General features: G+C 37.7%; 1 protein-coding gene across 1 annotated transcript in view; it reads left to right on the forward strand.

Annotated features, from left to right (window-relative positions):
- The window catches only part of ARID4B (AT-rich interaction domain 4B), a 102,048-nt gene that overhangs the window by 52,978 nt on the left and 22,289 nt on the right, over positions 1-26,781 (forward strand). Inside the window, exons 9-16 of the mRNA XM_070932553.1 lie at positions 594-673; positions 1,784-1,857; positions 3,033-3,178; positions 3,904-3,976; positions 4,969-5,063; positions 8,389-8,486; positions 9,167-9,422; positions 12,537-12,700. Of these exons, the coding sequence (XP_070788654.1) occupies positions 594-673; positions 1,784-1,857; positions 3,033-3,178; positions 3,904-3,976; positions 4,969-5,063; positions 8,389-8,486; positions 9,167-9,422; positions 12,537-12,700 (986 nt within the window). The remainder of the gene's footprint in view (positions 1-593; positions 674-1,783; positions 1,858-3,032; positions 3,179-3,903; positions 3,977-4,968; positions 5,064-8,388; positions 8,487-9,166; positions 9,423-12,536; positions 12,701-26,781) is intronic.

Consider the following 26,781-nt stretch of genomic DNA (forward strand, 5'->3'; position numbering starts at 1 on the left):
ACCATCCAGAAAAGTAGGGATTTTTTATTATTATTATTATTTTGTGCTGAATTTTGGAGTAGAGATTGCAAGAGACTTTTTTCTGCTTCACTTTACATCAGGGTTTGGTGAGAGGGAATTCCACTTAAAGGAATGCAGTTTGTTTTCTTCTTTGAAAAGCAGGCAAAAGTAAAAGAAAATACCCTTCTGCTCAAACTCATGCTGCATCCAGAGGCAGACAATCTCTTTTCTCTCAATCAGCACAGGACTTTTAGGAAAATAGAAGCTGCAGTGCCTCAAGTTTCTTCTTTTTTCACTTCTCAGATAAAATTACTTTTTCCCCTCTGCTGTGTTATTGTCAGATGGCAGAGGATGATGGAGGCCAAGGGTTTTGTTTTTCATGCAGGAAACAATTTAAGACCCCACTCCTCCCGAATTACTTGAAATATGTAGAGTAGTTGGAAAAGGGTTTTTTTGTATGCTGAACATCCATGTCAATAAGAACCAGATGTGTAGACCTTACGATATGCATACAAATACATTTTTGTGATCTCTTACATAATATTAAATAAAGTTTCTGTAATAATTAAATAAGTCTTTTTATTTCTTTACAGGTGGTTTGTCCAGATTGTAGTGATGAAGTTGCAGTAAAGAAAGATAATGTTCTTGTTCGTTCTTTCAAGGATGGCAAGTTGTGAGTGAAAATGTTTGATTTAATTACTATTTGTCTAAATACTATGATGTAACTAGCAGAGATGGACACAGATTTGTTTTATTCATGAGAATGAAGGAGAGGGATAGAATGAACAAAATAATTCTTCATCTTGCCCTCTACTTCACAGAGAATATGGATATATGAATACAGAATATAGTGTGCCATTTTGTGGTAATATTGAAGTGCATGGATAGAATATTCCTACAATTTAAATATTTTTCTGCTGTAGGATTTCTAAACAAAGTGTTGTTATTCCCTTGTATAATATGCTTGTAAATAATTATGATAATAACAGTGGTATTATTTTAATCAGTTTGAAAACTGCCATACAGGTAGTCATCTATTTATAATCATAATTGAGACCAGAATTTCCATTGCTGAGCAAGGTGGTTGCTAAGTAGGTTGTGCCCAATTTTATGACCTTCTTGCCAGGTTTTGCTTTGTTGTTAAGTGAATTACACGGTTTAAGCAAATCTGGCTCCCCCTTTTGATTTAAATCATGGAGCTCTGCAGCTACTATATGATTTCAGAAAAAGAAGTTGATTCTATTTCTGATTCTCATTAGCATGTGGGTTACCCAGCCTAGGCCACCACGGTCCAGTCATGTAGTCTTTCGGTAAATTCCATTGAATTGAATTGATTTTAGTGTAGTTTGTTGTTAAGAAACCTATTTTGAAGTAGATATAAATATAATTGTTCTACTAGGCAGTTATCTGTGTTTCATCATTAGGAAAACTGGGTGTTCCCCTTCCTGTTTTTTCATTCTGAGTTTGGATTTATAGCTTATATTTTTATTCTTCTTGTTTAAGAAAACATTTTAGCACTGTTTAAAATTGCAGATCATAAATCTTAAATTTCCTTTTCTAGCAATAACTGACAAGATCTACACAAAGTAGTTTAAGACATAAGGTTTTTTTCCAAAAAGTTTTCAATTTTTTTAAAAATTCCTGTTTGCTTTGTACTAGTAGGAGATCCACATTTTATGGATAATTAATAATAGAAGAGTGCTTCATTTAAATGAAGATTGCTTTATTGTCAAAATACTTAAAATATTTATTTTTTAAAATACTGTTATCGTAATTTGTTTAGCTCTTCAGTACCAAGGAAAGATGTACGGGAAATTAGTGAGTCTTCACCAAAACCTGATGCTGCATTAAAACAAGGTAAAAATCAACTTCAAAATTAGAAAAGAGGGACTATGTTTAATCTCAATTTATAATTAGCTAGAAAAGAAATGAGTTAGGGTTAGACAAAACTGAGAATTCTGAAAAATGTTTCCAGCAATGTCAAGAATATCATGAGTCAATATTTTATTTTATATTATTTTATTATTTTTTCTCTACCTTTTAATCAGAATTTCTTTACAAGTGTGGACGTTGGTCTGTCTTCCACATTAGCATTGGAGGCAAGGGCCACATAGAGTGCCTTATGAGAGAAAATAGGTAGTATTGTTCTGAGACATGGAGAAAAAAAATCGGATGCCAAAATCTAAATATTAATCTTTTCCTGGATTGGATTTTCTTTGTTTTTAAAACTGCATCATGCCTATTTTAGATTTTATACTACAACTTTTATGTGCTTCCTGTCCCAAAATGACAGAAAATTATGCCAGCAGTTTTCAGTGGTTGTGCTGCCTACTTTCACCATTAAATAAAAGAGTAGTCTATCAAACCTTGATACTATATCTAAGTTTAATGCATAATTAAAAGCAGAGAGAACCAATAGTAGAAATGAAGCTATAATAATTAAAGAATTTAAACATTTTAATGCTTAAAAACAATTTGAGAAACTCTACGCCTAGCCATTATATTTATGCCAAAAGCAGTGTCTTTAATCGGTACCTTAAAAGATGATCAAACATGGCAAGGTTAGTAACTACAACTGAAAAAGCCATATTCTTTATTGCTGTCAATTGTACTTTAGGAAACTGAAGAATTTTAATTAGTAACTTTGATCTTTGTAATAAGTGATATTTTTATGGAATGAAGTATTCCTTCAGGTACTTGAGTCCCTATAGCCATTTAGAATTTTATTCTGCATAATGAGGACATTGTCTTTGAATAGAAGAAACTCTGACTTAAATTAATTATGGGTAAGAACTTGCAAGCAAACTAGGAAATGGAAAACAAGTCAAACAAAGGCATACATTATATTTGCCTTGTTTAGAAACTCTTTAAATTTTTTAAAATTCAGACATAAGCTATTGTTAAACATTTTTTAATTTGTTCATTCACACTTTGTTCATTTGACTCATTCATACAGTTAAATAGACAAAAAAAAACCATATTAAGTCTTTAAGGGAGGTCATTCTATTCTAATAAAATTAATTTATTTACAGCTTTTGATCAGGCCTTAGAGTTCTGTAAAAATAGAACTGTTCCTAGTAATTGGAAGACCGAGTTGAAAGAAGAAAGTTCCAGTAGTGAAGCAGAAGAAGAGGATGAAGATGAAAAGGACAAAGAAGATAATAGTAGTGAAGAAGAGGCAAGTATAACCTTATAGTGTAATAAGTTTGTATTACACTGCATTGTCAAAATTTGTATTTGTAAATCTTGCTAGTCATTTCTGTCAAGCTTCATACAAGCAGTAGTGAAAATCAGTATTTGATCAAAGGGAAATTCAGGGAAATTCTCTGTCACTTGGAGAACTATACCTGGATGCTTTATTCAGGAATAATAGCTTGAATAATAGAAGGAATATGTAAATATAGAGCTAATGAAGTCATCATTGCAATCATAGTTATGGGTTGAGATCTTGAAGCATCAGCAAATGTTTATCAGATTGAAATCACAATAAACCATATTGTTTTTTAAAGGAGAATTTTTTTTCCCCAATTCACAGCTTTAATCAAATAACATTTAACAGATTAAATTGCATTTAGTCAGATGTAATTGTACCAGAGTGTTCGTTTTGGCACTCTAAAGCTTCAGTCCTGTAGAAACTTTCCTAAGAGTAATTCCAAGAAAGCAATACTAATTTCCCAGTAGAACTTCATAAGATTGTAATTTTTGTATGTATTAAATTTTCTATATTTTCCCACAGTGGAACTCTAAATGTTTTGAAATAAAATAGATTTGAAAAAAGAATATTAGTTTAAAGATAAAAAACAATATTGAACTTTAGAGTTCAATATGATGATGATATTTTATTTCCTTCTTGTTGGTTTTTGAGATAGCAGGCTATTTCAATTTCTTTATTTATTTCATTAGGAAGAAATAGAACCCTTTCCTGAAGAAAGAGAGAACTTTCTGCAACAACTCTATAAATTCATGGAAGATAGAGGTGAGCATTTCATTAGCATTTCATTAGGTTTACTGTACAGCTTGTTTAATTGTATGAGAATTTAATATAGTTATGAATCACATTGCTTTTCATTCCTGGTAATTGAGTGTGTTCCTTTTTAAGATTTGCATTCTTAGTTAATAAAGTATACATAGGAATCAAAGGTAATTACAAATATTTAGTATGTAGTGTTACAAGGCAGCTTACTGTTAAAGTTACACTTTAAAACATTAATTTAAAAGGCTACATTTAAAAAAAAAAAACCTCTCAAATGTATTTATATAATGTCTAAACAACTTCTAGGTTATCAAAATCAACCGTGGCCCACCAAGCGGTACTGTCACCTATCAAGTGACTTTTTCCCAATTATTGCAGACCTAAGCAGGCAACTAAAATAGATTATCCTTTCTAGCTCCAATATTTGGCAAATAAAGAATTATAGGGGCAGGAAGAAAATTCATCCATGGAATTCTGATTTCTTCCTCCTCTGAGGTCTTCCCATGGTCCAGATCAGATGGGATGTTGGCAAGAATATTGTAGGACAAATATGAATTCTCTGGTTATTTGCCAAATGCACATTAGCAAGCACAGAATGTTAGCCAAAATTTCCAGTAACACGACTTTGTGTTAATTTTGCAAATGTTTTTTTATCATAAGGTTTCTATTAAGTGCTGCTAAGCTCTATTTTGTTCTGACCACCTCTGGACCTCATAGGTCCAAGTTTCTGTAATTATTTGGAAAATTATTTTATTATAAATATTGTTATGTAGCTTAATTGGGAAGACAAAGCTTTAGTTGAATTCTCTACACATTTATTTGGAATAAGTAGCACCGAACATGGTTGTGATTATTTTTGGCTAAATATGCATAGAATATATGTTACATAATTTTTGTGTGAGACTAAAGTTCTAAATTGATTTATTTTCACTAACGTTAATATGAAGAATTCTCACCATGTTCAAGCACTTAATTCTAAATACTTTCTTTCATAGGGACTCCTATTAATAAACGACCTGTCCTTGGATATAGAAATTTGAATCTCTTCAAATTATTCAGACTTGTTCATAAACTTGGAGGATTTGATAATGTAAGTACTATAAACTATGGTAAAAAGAAAAAAATGATCTAAAATAACAATAATAGTGTCACTTTATAAAGCTATAAAAAGAGTTGTATAGAAGATGAGAACACAACTTTTAAGTGCAGTTGTGTATATTTGTTTTTCTTATGGAAAGAATGTTTTCTTATGGAAAAAATGTATTCAAATAACATTTTCCCACTTGTGGTAGATACATTTATAGAGATAACTCTATATACCACAAAAATGTCATTAAACAAATACTACAAAATGCAATCCTTTTTATATATGAAATAAGTCCTAGCACTAGAAGAATAACATCTAAAGGCACATTAAAGTACAAAGATATTTTTGCAGCAAAGTTGTGGCTTATGGAATATGGGCTGATCGTATTTTGTGTTTTTTGCAAGCATAGCAATTGCCTAGATTTTCTTCTAAATCTTGAATGCCTGCGAGTAATACAAATATTGTAGGCAAACATGTTGTTGGCCTATAGCTGTGATGGCGAACCTATGGCATGTGTGCCACAGGTGGCACACAGCTCCCTCTCTATGGGCACACGAGCCGTCACCCCAGTTCAGCTCCGCCGTGCTTGTGCGCATGCCTCTCCATATGTGTGGGGACACACATGTGCATGTGCGGGGTGCATGCCGGGGGCTGCACATGCATTGCATTTGGGGGGTTTGGCTGCTTTGGGCACTCAATCCAGAAAAGGTCACTGGCCTATAGTTTCCTATGTTGTCTCTTTTGCTGGTTTTTTTTAGACTCAGCTAGGTTTTGTCAATTATTAATAAGCTGCTGATCTCACCTTTTTGCAATACTTCATTAAGATGTTTAGTTCTAATTGGATGCAAGGTAATCAGCTATTCGAGGCAATTCTTCAGTTTGTTTGCAGAGGCTGCTATTATTGTTGTTATTATTACATATATCCCATATATTGTTTACTGATATCCAAAATTGATATTGTACAGTAGTGAATTATTATGTATAATTTAATTTATGATAATGGCATTTAATTGATACTTCCTTAAAAATATTAAGTAAATAAATGATAGAATTGCAATCTAATATACAGGTAGTCCTCGACTTATGACCACAATTAAGTCCAACATTTCCTTGGATGAGCAAGGCAGTTGTTAAGTGAGTTTTGCCCCATTTTACCTTTTTTTTGCCACAGTTTTTAAACAAATCACTGCAGTTCGTAAGTGAATTATGCAGTCATTAAGCAAATCTGGCTTTGCCTGTTGAAAGCTGGCTATGTGATGATCACATAACCTCACCACCCTGCAAATGTTATAAATTCATGCTGGTTGCCAAGCATCCATATTTTAATTATGTGACTTTAGGGGTGATGCAAGAGTCATAAATGTGAAAACCGGTTATAAGTCAACTTTTTCAGTATCTTTGTAACTTTGAATGGTCACTAAACAAATTGTTGTAAGTCAAGGACTACTTGTATATCATTTACTGGAAAAATAGTTACTGTGCTTGTGGCAGTCCATTAATAAATTTTATTGAAAAGTGAGAAGATCAAGAAATTTCAAAATTTAAGTTGTATTATGGTTTAGATTTCACTTTTGATAGCTTCATGATTCTGTTGAGAAGGTATGATTTGCTCATGTATCTAAGAATAATAATCTGCAAATACTGAGTAGATTAAAGGTAAGATTCTTAAGAGTGTGATTAAAATGGATAACATATAAGTGGTTTATTGGATATAATACTAACATCACAATTTGTGAAATAGGGCTTGCATGGATTAATTTAAAGCAGTGAAATGACTACTAAGTGGGATTTAAAATGGCAGCTCCAATGATAATTTGCAGCTATAATGTATTCAGTATTATTGAATTCATTAATTTAAAAATGAATCTGAAATTAAGAGTTACATATTCTTACCTATAGCAATGAAAACCTATTTTACACCCTACAAAATCAGAATTTATTTTAATAAATAAAATATTTAAATATATAAAATAGATGCTTGAAATAAATCTTAATTCAGGGTTACCAATTCATTGATTAATTTATATGCAATTTAAAATGGAATCTAGTAATCACTTAGATATAACATATATTCTTTGATAAGGTAAGACTATTGATAGGAAGAAAAGTCTTAGTTTAAATTGTAATGAATGGAGATAACAGCCAGTAGAATTGGATATGTCTTCTTGAAGCAACCAGCAGGCCTTTAGGCAAAAATGTCTAAACTTCTTTTCTGGTGTTTGTTTGTTTTGGAGAAGGAAAGATTAGTCATAGCTTCTCCAAATAATTTGTAAATCCAGCTTTCAAACAACAGAGGAATGATATATAAAAGGGAAGTAGTTAGTCATTTAATATAATTGCTTAAATTGGCCTTTGTTATAAATGTTACTATAATTAAAGCTGTTGAATCATTAATAACAAAGCTAAAAAAGCTAAAATTATTTAACTGTCATGTAATATTTGAGGAACTTATATAAATGAATTCACATGTACCTAACTGGCTATTTTTTTTAAAAAAAGTTTGTTTTTGTTCAGTCTCATCAGTATGTTCTGCTATCTACTGACACGCTGTTCCTGTATAACATAGATATCACTGGATTCTAGTGATATGTCTCAGTAAACTGTATAGCTTAGGCTACCTTTCTTTTATTCCAAGCCACTTTCATTTATTTGGGTAATGTGTCATCTGCGACAGGAAAGATGATGCATGAAAAATTGATAATCCTAGTTTCCTAATTAATTTAAAACATTTATATTACTGCCCATTTTAAACCAAACTCTGAGTGGTTCACAATGCCAAAATAAAAGCAGTATGTATCAGCAATAAAATAAAACACAATAAAACAAAGAACAACAATAAAGACCTGTCACTATAGCTAAATTTTCCCTTGCAGCCCAACAAATTTGTCCCATGCCAGTTTCACTTGGAGGAAAAGACTTAAGTGAATTTCAGAAAGTTAAAAATATGGGGCCTGCTGGACCTCAGGGGGAAGGGTGTTCCTTTGGGCAGGGGCTAATATGGAAAAGGCACACTTCTTAGATCCCATGTGATGGCAACATTTAAGGGAAGGGACCAGAAGCATGCCTACCCTATCCGATCTGGATGGGCAAGCAAATGTCTTCAGAGAGAGGCAGTCTTATAAATAAATTGCCCTTTATTTAATTTAGATGTACAAAATTTTGATATAGTAGACAATATAGGTAGTCGAATTAAATCCTTTCACTTATAAACTTGTTTCATCCCTTTCCCCCTCTATTCTAGAGCATTTCCAGAATAGGGCAGTTCATATTTGGAAAGCGGTAGCTATTCAAAAACTGAAGGGAAGGTTATTCATATTATATTTTACAGATTGAAAGTGGAGCTGTCTGGAAGCAAGTATATCAGGACCTGGGTATCCCCGTCTTGAATTCTGCTGCTGGATATAATGTTAAATGTGCTTACAAAAAGTAAGTAATTAATGTAACACTGAATGCTTCAGTTTGGCACTCAGAAATGAATTTCTTTACCTCATTCAAAAGTGCATTCAGTTGTACAGGTAGTCCTCAATTTACAGTCATTCATTTAGTGACTATTTGAAATTGTAATGGCGCTAAAAAAAAGTGACATGCCCATTTTTCACACTTATGACCATTGCAACATCCCCATGGCCACGTGATCAAAATTCAGACTTTTGGCAACTGGCATGTATTTATGACTGTTGCAGAATGCCAGGCTCATGGGATCACCTTTTACAAATTTCTGACGAGCAAAGTCAAGAAGCCAGATTCACTTAACAATTGTGATACTAAATTAACAACTGCAGTGATTCACTTGACAACTATGGCAAGAAAGGTCATAAAATGGAGCAAAACTCACTTAGCAACTGTTGCTTAGCAACAGAAATTTTGCGCTTAATTGTGATCGTAAGTTGAGGACTGCCTGTTTTTGATTCTAAAGCTGTCCTAGACATTTGCACATGTTTTTAAGTTTTTACTAATCTCAGTCTTCTATCCTTAAGCCATTTATCTGGACCTTTTGTGACTCATTCCTAAACTACTGTAATTTAACTTATGAATTCATATCATCAAAGTGTAATTGTAAAGCAAACCAATGCAAACTGATTTTGCTTGTTGCTGTCATCTTTTAGATATCTCTATGGCTTTGAAGAATACTGCACATCAGCTAATGTTGAATTTAAAATGGCACTGCCAGAGAAAACACCAAGCAAACCCTGTAAGGAGCATGAACAAGAGGTGAAAAAGCAGGAAGAAATTGAGCTAAATATAAAAGAAGCAAAGGTGAAAAATGAAGAAAAAGATGACGAAATAACAGCAATGAACAAACAAGTCATACTAACTGAGAATGAGAATGAAAAAAAAGAAAACGATAAAACCTCTTCTTTGGTAAGGGCTGCCTCCCCCGTCCCCCCCCCCTCCCCAAGTTCGGCTTTAGTGTACAAATTATTTTTTATTAAACATCTCAGGGAATGAATGGCATTTGCAGAGTTAACTTATTTTGGACAAAACAGATCTTTGGAGGATTTATTAATCAAAATATTTACACTTCTGAATAAATATTAGCTTTTAAGAGAAACACTTTTATAAGGCCAAATCACAGGTTATTTGTGCCTTTACCAGCTTAACAATACTTTTAAAATGTTATTTAGAACCTTTTGGATTCCATACTACCTGCACAAATTATATGCATGTGCTATATTTAAATATGGATAGATTTGCATAATTTATATTTGATTAGTGTACTTTTTAGATAGTGTAGAATCACAGATTGTAACATTTTTTCTGTTCAAAGTTTAAAAGGGGGGAAAGTAAACAGGCAGCTTTTAAATTAGAAAAGATTTGGGACTTGGAATTACTTCATTAATCTAATCTTGCAGTTGTTATTTATGTTTTAACAAGACAAATATTAATCACAGCATGGTGTTACTGTGTAATCAACAACTAATGTATCATACTAATGATACTTGCAGTACAAGTGAAGGATAAATATATCCATATTAGCTAGTTATTTTCCAGAACAAGAACATGTTCTTCTTTTGTATTCCTCACACTGGAAGAGAAATGCAGGAATCATTCCAGAAAAAAACATTAAATCCTTATATAAATTCTAGGGAGAAGTTTAAAACTACTATTAGTAGAGTTACCATACAAGTAATTCTATTGATGGAAAGTGAAGTTTCAATTAGTATATAAAGGCCTAGTTGTGTGGTGATGGAGACATGGGGAAAAGTTAGGAAAAATAAAAATAACACTATTTCCAAAGGCCCAAATGATATTTTGAGATCTAGTTTGGTACGATATTAAAGATTAGATTAGAAACTACGAGTTCTGGGCCTTTCTTAGACATGAAAGCCAGCTGTGGGACTTTGGGCCAGTCACTCTTTCTCAGTTCAACCAATGTCACAGGAGAAAAATGGGAGTATTAAGTATGTTTGTCATCTTCAGTTATATATTTAAAAAGTCAGGGTAAATAATAAAACTGTATATTGACATATATTAATACTGATTTATCTTACAGGTGGTCTTTGTTTAATGATCACTCATTCAACACACATTTGAACTTTAAATGGTGCTGAATGAATTGTAGTTACAACCAGACTGTACAGCTGTGTCCCAATGTCATGTGATTGTCATTTGCAACCTACTCTGCTGGCTTTCCACAACCAAAGTGAATGAAGCCAGCATGAAGTTGCAGTCACTTGAGGTCTTTACTTAACAACCTACAAATTCCTTGTTTAACAGCAACTGTGACTTTTGGAACTGTTGTTGCTAAGTGATGCACTTAGAAAATGTTTTTTCTATTTATGGCTACATCACCTAACAATGGAATTTCCTGTCTTAATTAGTGCCATTAAACAAGAACTATTTGTATAGGAATGCTTTCTTTACAACAATCTTCATCAAAAATAAGGGGAAAAGTTAGTATTTAATACTGAGATATATATTATTTTCTGTTCCAAAGAATTGCTATAATTAACTGAAGATTCTGAATTTCCTGTATTCCATTTGGATGTGAATGGGGCAGCAATTGAGTAGTAGCTTGTTTAATGTTCATTCAGAAGACTCTAAGATATTATTGAAATCAAGGCAGTCTTCAAGACGCTTTTGTTTTTGAAGATTAGCCATTGCCTGGGAGGAGCCCCTTCCTTCCTTCCTTCCTTCCTTCCTTCCTTCCTTCCTTCCTTCCTTCCTTCCTTCCTTCCCTTCCCTCCCTCCCTCCCTCCCTCCCTCCCTCCCTCCCTCCCCTTTTCTAATCTTTTCTTTTAATAAAAGAATAAAGAGAGAAGGGTAACCTTTGGATACAATCATTGCTAATGAAGGATCAATTAGTTTTATAAAAGGACTTTTTATTTTTCAGGGCAATTTTAATTTTGTCAAGTTTATCTTGGGGTAAAGGTTACTGGCAAATATATACAAACATACATGAGTGTAGTTACAACACCCATGAAAAGATAACTTTGCAACCAATTCTCATTGGTTCTTATGACCTTTACCGTGTCTGTCTCTTAGTCACGTGTTCATCATTACAATCTGGTAGTATTGTCCTATGCTTGACCTATGCTGTCCCCCCCCCCTCGCCCCCAAGGGATTGCTTAAATAAGTTATCTCTTCCTGAACTGCTTTTGTTCACAGCCCAGCACATTCCCTGAAAAGTGCTAATCCAAGTTAACAAGGTCAGGTCTTTGACCTTAATTAGAGTTAGACCCCTCCCTTGCTGCCTGACACTGACAAAACCCTAATCAGTTTCCCATTGAGGGCTTTTTTGCCCTGTGGGTTCCCTGCTAAGAGTAATGAGTGTGCTAGGCAAACAGCTGATACTAGAACATTCCTTCCAATGTGTATAATATGTGCCTGCTTAGTCACTTGTAATCCCAATGAATGTAAATACAAACATCAATTCTCTTCTTGCTAATTATCCCAGCACTGGGATAAGCATTCCAAAGGGGAGCAGAGTGAGGGAAAAGGGTTATATAACATTTACCCATTTATCTGGTTTCCTTGTGAATCAAGTTCTGGAAGCACTTCCTGCCATTTGGGTCACTCAGCTGTTTGGGTTGTGTCCTTCTGATGCTATAAAGCAAAGGAAAACAAGTAAAATCAGAAGCACAATCACAGTCATGTGATTTTCACATTTCACATTAAGCTAAGCAATCACAGTTAGTGATTGCTTAGCTTAATGACCAAGTAGTCTATTCCAATTACGTAGCTCTTTTGATAATAGACTTCCGTCCTATTTCTTGCTTGAGGTCATGTACATCATCCTTTCTTAAAAATGCTGGACAGGGCATCAATTTGCAAGCAAATTTATTTCTAAACATGCAGTTTTTCATATCTAACAACGAAACTGATTCATAAGCATACCCACACAACACCTTTCTTAACAACAAAACATGAAAATGGACCCCTACTGTGGATGAATAGTAAGGATGTAATATTAATTAATTGTTGGTTTTTGGTTTCTTTAATTGTGAATGACAACAGTGTTCCTCTTTCATATAGGGAATTAAAAAATGTTTTCAGGAGCCTCCAAATGACCAGGAGAAAGAGTTAACAATAACCATAACAAATGATGAAACCAATCTGGAATGTAAAGAAGACACAGAATGTAAAAATCTGGAAAATCAGAACACCATTCCAGAAACTGAAGAGAGGGAGATATCAAAGTAAGATTCTTTTATTTTATTTTAAATTCTATGAGAGGAGCATGTTTTTTTTAAAGCAGACTTTAACAAGATGTAAATTTTTAAAAACCGTGGAAGGATAGATATCACATTTCTTATCACCATTCTGCCTTATTCAGAAATTTTTGTTGGATATAATTTGTCTGGCTATCCAGTTTATTTGCATCAGTGTTATAAATGAATTTTTATTCTGGTTTTTGATTAAGAGAAATTCTGTAGGTATTAAGGAGATTGTTGAAGCATTTGCTGAAGTAGTTCTGCTCATTCTTCCACTCCACTCATTGTGTTTGGCTGGTCAGTATTTGACAGAATGAATGATTCAAGTAAAATCACTTGGAAATGAACATAGCAGTATCTGTGATTTTGCTGTCATTTACTAGAGTAGGGACTCTTATCTTTAAGGCATTTAGATTTTGAGAAAGAAAGGACTCCCAGAACTAATGTGTAGGAACTTTTCTGTTCAAATTTTATATTGTATTATTAATAAGACAAGTGAGTTACAGTAATTTCTCAGTTAACTGCACTAACTACCGAATTGTTATTACCTTTTCATAATTACATGTTTCCAGTGATTTTGTTGGTGGAATTTTGAAATTAGGTTGTGACAAAAACCTGCTAAAAAAGTAGGGAGGTTAAGTAAAAGGAGCCTTTTAGAAAATGTATGGAAGCACTGTAGGTATGGAATAAACTTGAGAATCATTTTGGAAAAACTTAAGTTGCCTTGCATATTTTAGAATTCATTAGCATATGCCACCTTTAAATGTAAATGTTTTAACAATGTATCTGTAACCCACAGTAATGTTAAATACAGTGAAACCTCAACTTACTGAAGTTTGATAGACTTTACATTTAATGTATATAATGACAAGTTTATGTCATTAACAAAATGATGTCATTGTTTAAATGACATACTGTACATGACATAATTTGCATCATTAACACCACACAAATTACATAATTTGAGTCATTTCATATAATGTTCTCACATAGATGTGAATAAATATACAATAGACGCAAATGATATAATTTGTATAATCTATGTAATGTCAGTGTGAAAATGACATAATCCAATTATATGATTTATTTAATGGACATCTGTGAATAATGAATACTTCTTCCCCCATTAAAATGAAGTTTCACTGTATATTGGTACTATACAAATGGTAATGTCTCTTACTAACCCAAAACGTGATGTGACTCCCTTATATTTTTACTAATAAAAATATATTGAATTTCAGCTTTTTAAAAGTTATTTTACAGCCCTCAAGGTTTTAGAAAATTCTGGGCATTACATGTAGAAATGTTGATTCTGGGTTGAATTTCATTATCATACAAATATCATATTACCTATGCATCTAAAATATGTTAGTCATGTGATTGAAATATGCAGTGTCATTCTTGTTTTAGGATATTGGGGCAATAGAACTGCTCCAGAATGTTTATTTTTATGTGTTTGTGTGCCTGTGTGTATGTATGTGTAGGTGTGTGTGAGAGAGACAGGGAGATACAGTAGAGCAATTTACATTGTCAATGTAGTTGTTTATATGATGTTTTAGCTGAGAAGATACTGCCTCATAGATCATGTTTACACCTCATGTTAACACAGAAAGCATTAGTGATTTGCTTTCAGTGTGCAGTTTTCACTGTTCTTTTGTTCTACTTCAGTTCCATAGATTGCATATATTGGTTTGGCTAGGTAACAAAATGTACTGATGCCATTAAACTTAACAAACTCAAACTATTTTTGTATCTGTGGATGGAACACTGCAAACACAGGATATAGTCATGGAACATAGTTACAGTTTCCTGTGTGGATGTTTTTTCATCAAAGGTTCATTCTAATGCTGGTTAATGATCACAATAAAGTCTTTCATCATCAAAATTTATTTAGGTATAGTGTTTGGTAATTAAAAAAACAAGAAAAAGTTGAGAACTTCTTACTAACCTGTTACAACATAAAATACAATTGTAAAATTATTACCATTAGGTTTCTGGCCTTTCAGACGTTTTTACTCAATACTTTCAGAGTAAACATTTTACATCTTTGTTGCAACTTTATGAAAATACATAGGGGAATTCAAAGTTAGGTTTAGGCTGTAATACAATAAAAGCAAGCTTTTGAAACTACACAGCTATGAATATTCATTATTGAACCAAAGGTGCTTTTTCAAGAGCCAGCTGGGCTTTCTGGTCCAGTTGCCCCTTAAAAAGCACCTTTCAGACAACGATGACCTGGATGACCAAGAATGACCAATGCCTCCATAGGCATTCATTACTGAATTTTGCAGAATTCTGCTTGATATATCATATTAGATTACAGCATATAACTATGGCGGTCCAATTTTTGTGATTAAATAAAGTTATTTAATCTGATGGGATATAAAAGGATCCTTTTAAAGTTACTATATGATTATCATAGAACAAAATGATTCAAGGTTATATATACATGTGTTTCTATCTATCTATCTATCTATCTATCTATCTATCTATCTATCTATCTATCATCTTATATTTTCAGATTTAGATTTTTTAAATCAGTTTACTAATCTGTGTTCATTTCTAACATTCTGCAACTCTGGTTCATTAATCCCAAAGTCTTCCCTTGTATGTGCATCAGCAAGTTTGTTAATGTACTGTCTGGAACTGTTACCTTTTGACTTATAAATTAGGAAGTTTAGACAAAGGTGCATTATTATCTTATGGGAAAGAGGGGTTTAGTGATTTAATGTAACGTCTCTTAGAAGATATGATAGATTACTAAAACTAACATTGAAATATATCTGTAATTTCAGATACCTGTAGAAAATTTGCTGGGAATTCATAAAAACAGTATAAAATTTACTATCTCGATAATCTTTTAGTAACTGCTTCATTCTGGAAATTAATAATAGTATGTTTGCATTGAAGGGACTTATTGAAGTGAAGTTTGCGTTACTCTGTTACAATTAAAATAGTTGAAATTGCAAAATGTTCTTTACTACTAGTTTTTGAATAATGCCAGCATCTGGAGATTGACTTATTCTATTCTTTTACTCTGCATGGGCTGCATTTTAACGGACAGGAACTTTTAATGTTGTGTGACCAGTATTTATTTAAGTCTCTTTTAAGGATTGGTTATATAATACTAGGTTCCTACAATGATATGCTTGGGAATATACCTCCCTATTTCATCTCTCATTTCTAGAAAATAATCATACACTCCCCATTTTAGCTGAGATTTTAATCCTCATGTTTGTACCAATGCTAAGTATAGTTAATACTAGAGCTTACAAATTCTGATGATTTATCATAGATAATAATAATAATAATAATAATAATAATAATAATAATAATAATAATAATAATAATTTTATTTATATACCGCCCTTCTCCCAAAGGACTCGGGGCGGTGTACAGCCAGAATTAAAATATAAATATACAATATCATAGTTAAAATTAATTAAAATCATTAAATAGTTTTGGCCGAATTTTAAAACCCAACATTAAAATCCAATTTAAAATCATTCAGTTAGACAGCCCCGCCTGTCGGAACAGTAGGGTCTTGAGGGCACAGCGAAAGACCCGGAGATCAGAGATGCTACAAATATCTGGGGGCAATTCATTCCAAAGGGCAGGAGCTCCGACAGAGAAGGCTCTCCTCCTGGGTGTCGCCAGCCGACATAACTTGGCCGACGGTACCTTGAGGAGTCCTAAAGACAGCCGTGAGTCCAGGAGGACACCCAGATTGTGGGCCCTCTCTGTGTGTGGGGGGCAAAGATTCACCCCCAATAGTCAGCGATGGCACCAGCTGACTATACTGGGACGCCGGGAGCCACAGCCACTCAGTCTTGGAAGGGTTGAGCTTGAGCCTATTTCTCCCCATCCAGACCCGCATGACCTCCAGGCAGCGGGACATCACATCAAGGGCATCATTGGGGTGGTTTGGGGTGGAGATGTACAGCTGAGTGTCATCAGTGTACTGGTGGACTCTCACCCCAAAACCACGAATGATCTCACCCAGCGGCTTCACATAAATGTTGAGCAGAAGGGGTGAGAGGACCGACCCCTGCAGCACCCCCCAAGCGAGGCGCCTCAAGGTCGACCTCTGCCCCCCTGCCAACACAAACTGCGAGCGGTCGGAGGGGTAGGAGGAGAACCACCGTAACATGGTGCCTCCAATTCCTAACCCCCTCAACCGCTGCAGCATGATACCATGGTCGATGGTATCAAAAGCCGCTGAGAGATCTAATAGGACCAGGACAGAGGAACAACCCCTGTCCCGAGCCCTCCAGAGATCATCAACCAATGTGACCAATGCTGTTTCTGTGCTGTACCCCTGCCTGAAGCCCGACTGGTACAGGTCCAGATAAACAGCTTCCTCCAGGTACTGGGGTAACTGTCGTGCCACCACACTCTCGACAACCTTCGCCACAAAACGAAGGTTGGAGACCGGACGGTAATTTGTTAATACAGCCGGGTCCAGGGATGGCTTCTTGAGGAGGGGCCTCACCACCGCCTCTTTCAAGGTGGCAGAAAAGGCACCCTCACTCAAAGAAGCATTTATAATGCCCTGGAGCCAGCCTCATGTAACTTCCCGGGAGGCCATTACCAATCAGGAGGGACACGGGTCCAATAAACGTGTGGCAACACTAAGCCTACCCAGAATCCTGTCCACGTCCTCGGGTGCCACGGGGTCAAACTCTTCCCAGATAATATTCTCAAGACTCACCCCCGTCTCCCTCCCCGGACTCACCCAGTTGGAGTCCAAGCCTTCCCGAATCTGAGCGACTTTATCATGCAGGAATTGCACAAAATCCTCAGCTCGACCCTGCAAGGGATCTTCCCGCACTCCCACCCAAAGGAGGGAGTGAGTCACCCTAAACAGAGTGGCTGGGTGGTTCTCTGCAGATGCGATAAGAGCGGAAAAATAGTTAAATGTTGCAACTTTTATCGCCACTAGGTAGGTCTTGATATAAGACCTCACCTGTGTCCAGTCAGATTCGGATTGACTAGTCCTCCAAACACTCTCTAGGCGTCTTTTCCGACGCTTCATCTCTCTTAGCTCCTCAGAGAACCAAGGAGCCAATTGAGATCGGCATCGGGTCAGAGGCCACAAAGGCACGATGCGGTCCAAAGCCCCTGCAGCTGCACTATCCCAGGTGGCCATCAGGTCTTCAGTCAAGTTGTGTGCCAGAGTCTCAGGAAATGGCCCAAGCTCCATCTAGAACCTTTCTGGATCCATCAGGCGCCTGGGACGGAACCATCTAGTCGATTCCGTCTTCCTGCGGCGGGGGAAGCGGTTGAAAGTCTAAGTGAAGGAGCGAATGATCTGTCCATGACAAGGGTTTAATGTCTAGGTCCCCTCTACCAAGATCATTCAGCCACTGACCAGAGATGAAAATCAAGTCCAGAGTGTGTCCCTCTGTGTGAGTGGAGCTTTGCACTAATTGGGTCAGGTCCATGGCCCTCATGGAAGCCACCTCTGACGTCTCACCGATGGATGGTAGGTTGAAGTCCCCCATAACAATAAGTCGGGGGGTATCAACTGCCACCCCGGCAATCACGTCAAGTAGCTCAGGCAGGGTTGCCGCCACATGGCAGGGAGCCAGGTACGTAGTCAGCAAACCCATCTGCACCCCGTGACCCCACTTCACAAAAAGGGACTCACATCCGGCTATCTGAGTAACAGTGGCCTCCCTCAGACAAAGACTTTCTCTAATAATTGCCGCTACTCCCCCACCCCTCTCCTGAGCCCTCGGCTGATGAAATGCACGGAAAACTGGAGGGCACATTTCAACGAGGGGAACCCCCCCTCCTGGCCCATCCAGGTATCCGTAATCCCAACCAGGTCTACAACCCCCTCCACAATAAAATCACAAATGAGGGGGGCTTTATTAATTACCGACCTGGCATTACATAATATCAGTCGAGGACCCAGGGCTTGAGACTCTGTGCAATCCAGGACACGAGCCATGCTATGGGGGCTGGAGTGTGCAATCGCTCGAAGACAGCACGTGCCCACTCCCAGAACCTGATATGGCCCCCTGCACCCCCCATACCTGCCCCTCCCACTTATCACTTTGATGGAACTGCCCTTCGTTTTGCCCCCTGGCGCCCTGGTCAGATTACCCTTCTCCTCTCCTCCGCTGCACCCATCTTTCAAAGCCAACAAAATAAGGTTACATTAATTCTTAACTTGATTAATGAATTAACCACCCCTCCTCTCCAACACACAGACAGATTAGTGCCAAACCTCTCAGAAATAATCAGGAGGGAAAATGAACAGCCAAGGAATAAGTTTTTCTGAATTTGATTAGACGAAATAAAATATGTATTTTAAGTAAGTGCAAATGAATTTCAATAAATACACTTGTTTTCAAATGTGAGTCTTATATACCGACAATTGTTACATTTTTGCCTCTTTCTCCTGCCCTTCCAATGAAGTGGGGAGGAACTGTTTTTTCTAAAAAAACATGGAGGCCTATGCTAGGGCATTGCTTCTGCAGTGGCTGTTAACTTCATTATAAGTTTTACAATGAATTATAATTGCTATTAGACAGCCCATGTCCCATTGGGTCATTATTTAAGAGATATTTCCTTACCTAAGAACAGAGAAACAGAATGATCAAGGGTGGGCAAAAAACCTGAGGGAACTGGAGCAACTTCAGATTTCCTGCTAGCTTCCCCTTTGAGTTTCTTTGTGAGAAGTTGGCAGGGAGCAACTGAAAATCCTTCCATTCTTCCTCCCTCTCAAGAATAAGAAGGCAATGATGGCAGACTTTGGCTGTGGCACCAACATCAGCAGAAATACTATATTTTACAAGCCAGGCATTTTGCTTCACACTCTCTCTATTGAGGTCCTGTTATTGGACCTTCAATACCTACTGTGTTGAGTAACTCTCACAGTAATTAGAGTTTGCCACATATTCTTCATTTGATCTTCCCTTGTCTCCTCATTCTGTACCTTTCTTTGTGATTCTGGAGACATGCAGCCCTTTCATCTTCTGTTTCTTCATTTCTCCTCCTCCTTGTTGCATTCCAATGACATTTGGTTTCATCTCTTAACCATAATGTTCCCCATCTCTTTCCACATGGCATAATTATGCTGAAAATAATGTAATTGTTTTAACCAAAACATTGTATGTTTCTGACTTCAGAACAACGTAGATCCCTGCTGGCTTTTCCATGGAGTTGTAGGAAGTTGTCAGAGACAGTTTAAATATAGGATCATATGATCTCCTAAGGGTTACAGCAGACTGGGACCAGTCTATCTGATTTCCGGTGGCCAGAGGAGGAACTGGTCTACACTCAATTTCAGAGTAGAAAGCAGTTGAAAAATGAAAGGGGGTGGTTAATATATTTGACTGACACCAGAGTTTAGTACTATATAGATTATGAGCCACCCAGAGTTGTTTAAGATGGGCAACCATATAAATCTTTTAAACAAACAGACAAACAAACCTGAGAACACATTCCCAAAATCAGCATGGCCAAGCTTAGAGTGACATGCATATGCAGTAGCTAAAACTTTAACTGTTCAGTTTGTTTAATTGATTACACTTGTGTGAACATAATCCGACTGTAGTAAGCAGAGGTATGTGGCTTCCCATTCTAAATCATGCGTGACAAGATGCCAGAATGATGTCTTTGTTGGATTTTGCTTTAAGTGCAATAAAACACCTTGCACATTAAGTTATAATGTCTTCTCCTTCTCCCTCTCTTCTCCTTCTAGGAGAAGAATTTATATCTTATATCCTAATTAATGTAAGGATAGCATTGCCTTCCCAACTGGCATATTGGGTGTTCCATTCTTCCCTTACCATGGCATCATATTTTCCTAAAGTCCGCATTCATTATTATTATTATTATTATTATTATTATTATTATTATTATTATTATTATTATATTTCATACATGCTTCTGAAATGCATTGTAGTACAATTGTAGTTTTGGCCTTAATGAAATCAATAACACTTTGCCTTTTATATAATGACTGTACTTTATTAGTCTCTGAAATGCAGTAAGAGATTTAGGATTGTGCAGTGAGCTTTACTGACAATTTTCTGTTTGCACGTAGCTTTGAAGAAAGGAACTGTAAAAATTTAAACCAAAGTCTCTTTACTTTGCACTTAGAAAAATGTTCTTCATGTTTGTATGGAGTCAAGTCTTGAAGTATGCCACTGTTTTGTTTAAATTTTTATAAAGGGTTTTCATGATAGATTTTTAGTTAAAATAATATTTGGAGTCAAGAAGAAGAAAAGACAACAACAGTATTTTCTCTCTAGCTAGCTGTTGAATTTATAAAATTATAAGGCTGTATTTGTTAAAATATATTTTGGAAGATAGGTTTATTTGATAATTTCTTTAAAAAATTTTATTGTTTGAGAATTGTGTCGTGACAGAATTTAAACTAAAGACAAAGACAGTTTTTTTTAAAGGAAGCAAAGGGTTAGGGATTATTGTACTTTTCGTAAGTGGGAGATTTAAATGTATTAAAATAGCATTTTCCTTTGCAAGTGTGTAATTTAAAGTCAGCATATCTATAATGAATAACAAATTACTGAAATCAGAATGTTTATTTCTATAATGCATTTTTTTGCGAAAATGTTCAATTTACTTTTTATATTTGATAACAAAACTATCTGAGCAGCATAACATACAGAACAATCTTCTGATGAGTTATGCTAATGCTGGTAGGATCATATTGAATTCTACCAGATATCGTTGTTGATTATGCTTTGTATGAACTGATGAAACTTTATGGGGTGCATTTTAAAATGCACAAGAAGGGTAGTCATCTACTAGAATATCAAAGATTCAGATGTCACTGGATTTACCTCATTAATTTGCGGAATAGTTAAATACTTCATTCTGTGTATTCTTGCACATACGAGAGACAAGCTAAATAGTTAAATTTTTATAATGTTGGAATGTTGACTTATTGAGCTTCTGTTGAACTTTGCTGACAGACATATTCTTAGGAGGAATTTGGTGGCAATTGATATTTTTCCTTTTCCAAATACTGTAGAGTTAACATGTTGGCACGATAGGTGGGAGACCCAAATGCTTATCCACTCGCAGCCATTGAAGTTTATGAGTGGCTAATGACTTTTTGTCAGACCAAGAGAAAAAGTGACTGTTGTAGAGAAAAGTAGGTCTTGTACTATTTTAAGGTATGAGTTGGCAGATAAAAATTATAGACACTTATTGTTATAGGAATCCTTCTAGAATTGATGGAGAATTTCTTTGCACACTTCATTAATACCAAGTTTATACAGTTATGGTCAAGAAATATGTATCTTCATTTCCAAATGACTTTCTAATATAGTTCCTTTTGTTGCTGCTTACTGGATTCTTTCATTTTCCTATACTGAAGGTTAAATCTCTTATTTTCCTTAATATTTACCTTACTTGCTTCAAATGATTTGTAAATGGGACCTGCTTACATTCTCATCTTTCTTTGCAATCTTATTGCTACACTGAACTCTGATTCTTCTGCTGTAAAGCTCTAAGCTTGTGGTTCACTGCTCTCCAAGACTATGACTTTTGCATTGTTACTTATATTAAAAATATTACACATCAGTTTTAAGAAACATGTTTAAGAGTTGTGGATATCAGCTGCTATACAAATCCTTCTTGTATTAGGTTTATCAAAGTTGAAATATAAGAATATGAGCTTTTACTTGGATGCAGATATGGCAAAGTAAATTTCCTCAAAGCCATACTGGACTTTTCTTCTAAGGACTTCTAACTCAAGGTGTTCAATACTTTGCTTCTTATCTATAATTCAAGATTTTCAATTTGGGGATAGGTTGCTTTGGTCCTCATATTACAGCAATCTATTTAAAAACATGCAATATGTATGTATTCTTAACCATTCAGCTTTTCCTTGAAATGAACATTCTTGATTTTAGTTAAATCTTTGTATCTTCCATCTATAATTGTTAATCACTCTTTATCACTCAATAGTAAAAAATAAATAAATTGTGCTTTAACTTTATTAGAAATTGATATATATTCTCAGGAGATAATATTGCCTGATGGGACTGTTGGTATTACTTTTACAATCCATGATTTTGCAACCTTTTATTTGCAACAAGGAAGCTTAGAAATTAACCTTAACAAGAAAAAGATGAGACTAATGTAATATATATTATATTATATAATATTATTTTTTATTATTTTTTATCTACCTACAGTGGGCTGGAGACATACCTTGCAGATTCTAGTTTGGCTTTTTTTCTGGATCCAGAATTTGGAACCAAAGATTTGCTTTATAACTTAATGTGGCACACATAAACTAAAGATTACTACTGAATATATACTGCAGCCTGGGAATTTGCTTTCATTAACAGAACTGAGCTCTTAATAACAAAACATATCATTTTTAATTTCCTTTTCCATCCATTTGTCTTTATTTTCATTGCTAGAAATATTTTAATCATTTGTTGTTTTAAATAGTTGGGCATAACACAAGAAAAAGAAAAGTACTCAAATTGGCCAGAATAAAATAAAAATAAAATTCTCTTTTGGGTCAGTATTTTTTATTAGGCCATCACTAGGGCAACATGGTGAACAAAACAAAGGAAGGTGTGAGGATAAATAGTGGCATAAATACAAGCCCATCGGTCTATGTAACTGCATTTTGAGGGAATGTTGGAGTGGCCTTTTAAGTACAATAGTTCCATCAGTTGCTAAGGTTTGTTATATTCCTAATTTTTCTAAGAGCTGATGGATAAACAAGAAACAATGTTTAAAAATGTAAAATGTAGTATTCTCCATTGTGGGTGGAGACAGCAGCCAGGATGGGGTGTGCTCATCTGCTATGCTGGTAGACTGAGCCAATCAAAGTTGTTAAATCCCGCCCCTGTTGCTGGGCAGACCCAGCTTTTGGCTCAGTCTGTCAGCGTAGACAGGCGTGTGGGATTGTTCCTCTAGCAATTTTCTCCTTATTCTACCCTATCCGTCGTTGATTTCTGCTTCTGATTGATATTCTGGTTTGACTTTGGACTTCTCTGTGGACTGCGCTTGGACTGCGATTCTAACTGTGAGACTTGAAAGCCCCAGTAACTGGTTTGCCTGGTTATCTGGGGATACCCCTTTCCCTTATTAATTAAATCTAATTGGGTTGCGACTTCGCTATCGGGGCCTTTACCTTGTTTTTTAGCGAGTAAACCGCTGCGGTTTTTCCTGCGGTCTGTGGGGCTTCGCGCCCCCGTGGATGAGGCTTCGAGCCTTAACTCGACTGTTTGCCTGTTTAGCCCATTGCGGAGCTTCGCGCCCCCTCATTTTATCTCCGGCCGCCATTTTGAGGGCATTTATTAACGGCGGCTTCTCCATCGCACTGTTCTCCCTTCCGCCTTTGAATTTTGCAGCGGATTAGCGCAGGCAAGCGGAGCTTCGCGCCCCCGACACGGACGGCTGGAGCGTTTAACCCCTCATTCGTTTGGCGCTTGGGGAGTTGTCGCACATCTGAGGCCCCCTTTTCGGCGCCAAATTCAATTTAAGGCCTGCCTGATTGCCGTGAATACACTGCGCGCCCCCTCTCTGCCGCACCAACGCCTCATTAGCATTGCCTGGTCCCTGTATTGTGGGTAGTGGAGGAGGGGTCTCGCGCCCCCACTGACAACAGGGCACGATCCCCTGAAGGGGGATCTATTGGCGTGGAGCTTCGCACTCCCTTCCCAGCGCAATTTCTGGGTGCAGGGCAGATTATCACCCCTTGTTGGTGCAGGCCTGGGCTCTCCTTGGCTCTGTGGAGTTTTTTTGCTGCGCTCCCATTGGTTTTGGCCCCCTCTTTATCTGTGCCCTCCGCCTTGGGGTTTTTTATTTGTCGGGCCTCCAGGCTTAGGCCTGTGCTTTCTGACACACTCATTCCTGTTCCCTCCAATTTTTGCATATTGGGCGAGGCTTATTAATTGGTTTGAGATGCCCAAGGCTTTGCAGAAATCCAAACATGGCCGGAAGGCGGGCCGCCCAGAGAGCCCCCAGGATAAGGGGGACTCGCACCCCAGAAAGGACCACTCTGCGGTCCTCCCTTCTCGATCTGTTGGATCTGACGCTCCCCGCTCGCATCATAAATCCTCCCACCTTACGACCTCCCGCGCTGAAGCTCGCAGGGACAAGGTCCTCAAGAAACTTTGCGCTAAAGCGAGCACCCATCAGACCTCCTACAGGGAGGTAGCCGCTGTTTCCCCCCGAGGGGTTACCACGTCCGGCACGGGAGCGCAACCAGACCAAGTCTCTCTGCAAGATTGCCCGGTGGTCATTCAACCGGAATCTCTGTGGGACTTGCCCCGCCACCGCTTCCTTTATCTACGCCTCCTTCAGGGCAATCCGCACCTGAACCGGTGGTTCAACCTCCCCCGCCAGATCAGAGTTCTGACGGTATTCAGCAACGCGAATTTCCATCTCCAGAACAGATACAGCAAATGATTACGAAGGCGGTGCAACAATCGTTGGCTTCCCACTTTCTCTCCACCGATAGGGCGGATTCCATTTGTTCTGCGGCGACCCTTTCCAGAGGGGAGGTGCATCCGGATGATGTCTTGTCAATTGAGGCCCCAGACTCTCCGGTTTCATCTATCTCGAGCCGTCCCTCTTCTGTGGCTGGCGAGGTGTGTCCGGATATGGACTTGTCAGAAGATGAGGATCTTCCCCCGGATCAACCCGCCTTCTCGGGGTTATTTCCTCAGAACTTGTTTAAATCCCTTCTGCACAAGGCAATCGCTACGGCCCAATTGGACACTCCTAAACCAGCGCCGGCTTCTTCAACCGAGGCCAAGGGGGTTCTGAACTCTCTGTTTGCTGAACCGTCACGGCCAATGGACATAATTCCGACTCCACCTCTGTTCCTCAACGTGATTCGAAAGCAGTGGTCTTCTCCTGGAGCGGCTCCAGCCCCTACTTCAACGGACAAACGAAATTTTTCTGTGTCATCAGACCTGGACTCCATCCTACAGGTTCCATCTGTCGACGCGCCTGTGGTCGCTCTCTTGCCCCAAGCTGCAGTTCCGGGAGTTCCCGATGAAGGCCTCCGGCCTGAAGAACGACGAGCAGATCAGGTTTTGCAATGGGCTCACCAGGGCGCCGCTTGGGCTATCCGGTCAGCGTCAACCGCCTCCTTTTTTAACCGCACCACCCTCCTCTGGCTTCGCCATCTCCAGGACACTCTGGCTACTGAGGATGTCCGCATTCGGCAGGAACTGAATAAGATCGTAGCTGCAACGCAATTTTCAGCGGACACCACCCTCAATGCCGCTCGTTTTGCGGCTAAGTCTCTTGCCTCTTCCGTTTCGGCTCGTCGGTTGGTCTGGCTTTGCCATTGGCAGGCCGATGCCAGACATAAGTGGCGTCTGGCTTCGGTCCCCTTTGGTGGCTCCAAGTTGTTTGGGGACTCTCTAGATTCCTTCCTTGTTGAAACGAAGGATAAGAGAAAGGTTCTTCCGGTTGTCTTCCGCAGGGGGGAGCCTAGGTTCCATCCTTACCCGTCCCGGTCCCAGTCTCGGCCTTACGAAGGTGCTAGTTTTCCCTCGTCATTGTCCAGGCCTCATGGAACCTTTCAGCCCAGACAGCGGGGGGCTCAGGACAGAGCGCCTAGAGGTAGGACATTCGTTTCCAAACGGCCCTTTCGAGGGGGAGGAGGTCGTTTCCCCAGACGCCGTCGTTAACTGCATTCCGGACCCTCCCATAGGGGGCAGATTGGCCCTCTTCGCCCATGTTTGGGAGGGTTCCACCTCTGATAAATGGGTCCTGGCCACCCTAACATCTGGACTGGCCATTGAATTCCTTTCCCCTCCTCCGAGATTTTTTGTGCGCTGCCCGCTGTCTCATGACATCGAGAAGAGATCCCTTATGGACTCGGCGGTTCAGCATCTCCTTTCAATCAGGGCTATTCAACCTGTGCCCGAGGTTGATCAGGGCACGGGATTTTATTCCCGTGTTTTTCTCGTACCAAAGTCTTCGGGGGGGTGGAGACCCATTCTGGACCTCAAGCGCCTCAATCGGTATGTCGCATACCGTAAATTCAAAATGCAGTCCCTAAAGTCTATTCTCGACGGTGTTAGGAGGGGCGATCTCCTCTC

The sequence above is a fragment of the Pituophis catenifer genome, unplaced genomic scaffold (genome assembly GCF_029215685.1).
Source record: "Pituophis catenifer annectens isolate HBS135680 unplaced genomic scaffold, rPitCat1.0.hap2 SCAF_1, whole genome shotgun sequence".
NCBI lineage: Eukaryota > Metazoa > Chordata > Lepidosauria > Squamata > Colubridae > Pituophis > Pituophis catenifer.